The sequence below is a fragment of the Buceros rhinoceros genome, unplaced genomic scaffold (genome assembly GCF_000710305.1).
Source record: "Buceros rhinoceros silvestris isolate BGI_N320 unplaced genomic scaffold, ASM71030v1 scaffold26235, whole genome shotgun sequence".
Lineage (NCBI taxonomy): Eukaryota > Metazoa > Chordata > Aves > Bucerotiformes > Bucerotidae > Buceros > Buceros rhinoceros.
This window is the reverse complement of record NW_010414958.1, coordinates 1-1,414: the sequence shown is the minus strand read 5'-3', so window position 1 is coordinate 1,414 and position 1,414 is coordinate 1. Positions and strand designations below refer to the sequence as shown.

The 1,414-nt window shown below is 59.6% G+C and overlaps 1 protein-coding gene across 1 annotated transcript in view; it reads left to right on the top strand.

The window, feature by feature from the left end:
* The window catches only part of LOC104494452 (SRC kinase signaling inhibitor 1-like), a gene marked incomplete at its 3' end in the record, with an annotated part of 15,029 nt that extends 13,666 nt beyond the window's left edge, over nucleotides 1-1,363 (top strand). Inside the window, exons 4-6 of the mRNA XM_010137272.1 lie at nucleotides 334-532; nucleotides 716-809; nucleotides 1,225-1,363. Of these exons, the coding sequence (XP_010135574.1) occupies nucleotides 334-532; nucleotides 716-809; nucleotides 1,225-1,363 (432 nt within the window). The remainder of the gene's footprint in view (nucleotides 1-333; nucleotides 533-715; nucleotides 810-1,224) is intronic.
* Between the last annotated feature and the right edge of the window lie 51 nt (nucleotides 1,364-1,414).

Genomic DNA, 1,414 nt, shown 5'->3' with positions numbered 1-1,414 from the left:
CGGCCTCCCTGGGACGGAGCCTGGCCACCACCAAACATCTCCGCCTACCTCTGCTGGGACGGATGCTGGTGTGTGCTGGGGGTGGGATTCGTTTGCATCCGCCCAAATAACCCCAGGAGGAACGGGAGGCACCGCTCGCTGTGCAGGGAGGCCAAGGGGGATGATCTGCCTTCAGTCTTGCTGCTCCAGGGTGAGGTTGGCTGGCCAGGGGTGCCTGAGCCCTTGGTTGGGTGTGCACAGAGACCTCCATCGCTGGCCCTGGCACTTCTTCAGCACCACATGGAGAAGGGGGTGCGGGCACACCTCATGGCTTTCTGCTCCCTCTGCTTCCAGGGGTCCTTTTCCTGCAGTTTGGGGATGAGACGAGGCGCGTCCACATCACGCACGAGATCAGCAGCATGGACACCCTGCACGCCCTCATTGTCCACATGTTCCCTCAGAAGCTCACCATGGGGATGCTGAAGTCTCCCAACACTGCCATCCTCATCAAGGACGAGTCACGCAATGTCTTCTACGAGCTGGAGGATGTCCGGTGAGGCTGGAGGGCTCGGAAATCTGCCACAGATTGATTTGCCTTTCTTGAATGGCATCACAAGCTAGAAACTAGTGGGATGGCAGCGGAAGTGTGGATGTGGGCGAAGTCCTGCGACTGGGACTTGCTGCACACTCAGGAGCTGCCTGTCCAGGATGCTCATGGCTTTGTCTCTCCTTTCAGTGACATCCAGGACAGAAGTATCATAAAAATCTACCGGAAAGAGCCGCTTTATGCCTCGTTCCCAGCCTCGCACATCGCCAACGGTGACCTGAGGGTAAGGGGGGATGGGGAGTCACAGGAAGAGCCTGCGACGCGGGTGCATCCTGCAGGCTGGGACCAGTGAAGAGAGAAGGCGTTGGAGAGAGGGACTGGTAATTGTTTGTGGAAGGAGCAAAGACCGCGATTCATCTTGCCTGGTTCCAGGGTTAAGTGTTACTTTCAGAGAATGGATGTTTGGGGCCTGACAACAGGGTAATAATCGTAATAATTAGGGGATTCATCAGAATAAATCATCCCTCTCCTGGGTGGGAATGAGGGAGCTGCCGTTTGCCAAGGCCAGGTGAGGACACAGGAGCTGCAGTTCTTGGTCCTTGAGGGGTGCAACGGGGCAGGGTCCCAGCCAGGCAGAGCAAGGGCAGGGGGCCGGCCCGTAACGACGCGGTGCTGACCCTCCCTGCCCCTTTCCACAGAGGGAGATGGTTTACACCTCCAGGGAGTCGTCCCCCACCCGCCGGCTGAACAACATGTCCCCGGCTTCCCACCTCACCTCCGGCTCGCCTCCACCGGTGCTCCAGTCCTCCTCCCCGTCCCGCTCCCGCATGTCCTACAGTGGGGGCCGCCCACCCTCCTATGCCGGCAGCCCCGTCCCCCACAGCGAGC